The 1984-nt window shown below is 47.7% G+C and overlaps 1 protein-coding gene across 1 annotated transcript; it reads left to right on the forward strand.

Annotated features, from left to right (window-relative positions):
- The first annotated feature begins 626 nt into the window (after positions 1-626).
- Positions 627-1761, forward strand: LOC130993931 (uncharacterized). The gene is made up of 2 exons (XM_057918968.1): positions 627-1328; positions 1417-1761. The coding sequence occupies exons 1-2, from the start codon at positions 627-629 to the stop codon at positions 1708-1710; spliced, it is 996 nt and encodes a 331-aa protein (XP_057774951.1). The 3' UTR covers positions 1711-1761.
- Positions 1762-1984: the final 223 nt, after the last annotated feature.

Below are 1984 nucleotides of genomic sequence, written 5' to 3' on the forward strand. Positions count from 1 at the left end.
TTGATTGTGCTTATTGTTATCTTTTCAAGTCCTAGATTTATCTCTTGTATGATTGGTTGGCCACCTTTTGTGCATTTCTAATTTGTGATTTAAATCGGGAGAGGATAATTACAATAGATTAGGAGTTTGATACATATCATCTCAATAAACCGGGAGGTTGAGAGGTGGGTGAGGGCTTGTTGATCTTTTGTGCTCTTGGGAGTTATAGGTTAGAAATTGACCGGGGACGGCAATTATGACCCGTAATCTACTGTTTTAGTCGTCCGGGAGGGGGCTAAAACTAGTGGGGAGATCGCCCTAGATAAGTAGGCCATATCAAGATTTATATTGATTTAGATTGAAGTTCATTACGATCCATCGAAATCTAGTCCCTAGGATAACTTTCATTCGAGTCATTCCCCAATTTATTAACTAAGTTTATCTTGTTGTTATTTTATTTACTTGCTTTATTTAGCTTTGTTTTAGTTCTCAATATCTCTTCATCTTTGGTTTGTCTAAATAGATTGAAAACAACTTATTAATAATATTTAGAAGTTTGAATTCACCAATCCTTGTGGGATACGACCTTGCTTCCCTATGTTGCAACTACACCGTATACTTGCGGCGTGGTGAAAATAATAGCGAACATGGACACCTCATCGAGCAGCAGCCATCACGATCAGAGCATTGGGGGCGATCACCCCGTTGATTCTGGTCGAAGGTCTCACAGTCACAGAGCCCCGAGGCCTAGGCACGAGGATGCTCCTGCACCTTCACAGTGGAGCGAGGAGGATTGGCAGCGCATGCAGCACATGATGCGCGAGAGTGAGGAACGGGTAGCGAGGACCGTGGAGGACAGCCTGTTCAGGAGGATTAAGAGATATTTCGAGGACAAGTTCGATGCTATGCGTTGCCGATGCTCGCATAGCACTGATGTTCACGTGCCCAGACCTGCTCCACGATCTCACTCTGACAGGAGACGCGAGCCCCAGCCCGAGCCCGACTCCGATCCGGCGCAGCCTACATCCTCAGAGGCCCCATCGCATAACCAATCCCCTGCACATGAGTCTCCTGCACGAGAGGTGGGACAGACTACTGGTGATGCCATGCACACCCCGCAGTGGCAGCATGATCCGTTTGGTGGCCCGACTAGTTTTGGGCATGTGCAGACTCCGCACATGGGTGTCCACCACATGCCCACATTCGAGGCGTCCAGTTCTTATGGTGGGCCACGCTACTCGTGGGCTGAGCCGGGCACGAGTTCAGCATACCCTTTTGAGCCGGCCCGTTCTTCGGCTCCGATCCTGACTCAAGATGAGATGCACGAGTATTGGAAGCAGTTTAGAGGGGTATGTTGTCGTTGCATTAAATTTACAAGTCATTTAATTTAAATTATGTCAACATTGTTTAACTTGCGTTGTTTTATGTGAATTATAGGGAGTTTCTGAGGCAGTAGCTGCTGTTCCCCTCAGTATTTGTGCACCGGAGGCTCCACGCAGAAGTCGCCGAGAACGGAACCCGTCGGCTGCACTTCGATCACCATACGTGCACAGCGCCGTGCCGAGACCCGTCGACTCACAGTATGTTGACGGGTTTGACCGTATGATGAAAGCTGGCAACCGTGGCAACTACCGGACGATGTCGGTGGCAGAGAGCGAACACCCTCTCCCGTTTAGCTTTTGGACCACTATGCAAAACACGAGGAGAGACCTCTCGTCCAATGTTGGTTAATTTATGAATCAGTTGTTATCATGTAAGTCTGGTCACTTGTTACTAACATTTAAGTACGTGCAGGCTGTTGATTGCTACATGATGACGATGAGATCGAGGTTGATGACTTCTCTTGGTCGACCAGCTTGTCGACGAGAAAGGTTTGGCAAAACAATATCAGTTGCAACTTCAAACGGAATTTCCCAGTGCTCTAAGGGAGGCAAGTGATTTACTGGACCGGAGTATGTTTGAACCAGTGAACTCCGCAGGTAGTAAGCTTCCACGTAATCTTCCA

The sequence above is a fragment of the Salvia miltiorrhiza genome, chromosome 7 (assembly GCF_028751815.1).
Source record: "Salvia miltiorrhiza cultivar Shanhuang (shh) chromosome 7, IMPLAD_Smil_shh, whole genome shotgun sequence".
Classification (NCBI taxonomy): Eukaryota; Viridiplantae; Streptophyta; class Magnoliopsida; order Lamiales; family Lamiaceae; genus Salvia; species Salvia miltiorrhiza.

Excerpts from the sequence above, each read along its gene's own strand:
- LOC130993931 (XM_057918968.1), top strand. The coding sequence starts at position 627 with ATGGACACCTCATCGAGCAGCAGCCATCACGATCAGAGCATTGGGGGC. Across the intron at positions 1,329-1,416 it reads ATTGGAAGCAGTTTAGAGGG|GGAGTTTCTGAGGCAGTAGC; the intron begins GTATGTTGTCGT and ends TGTGAATTATAG.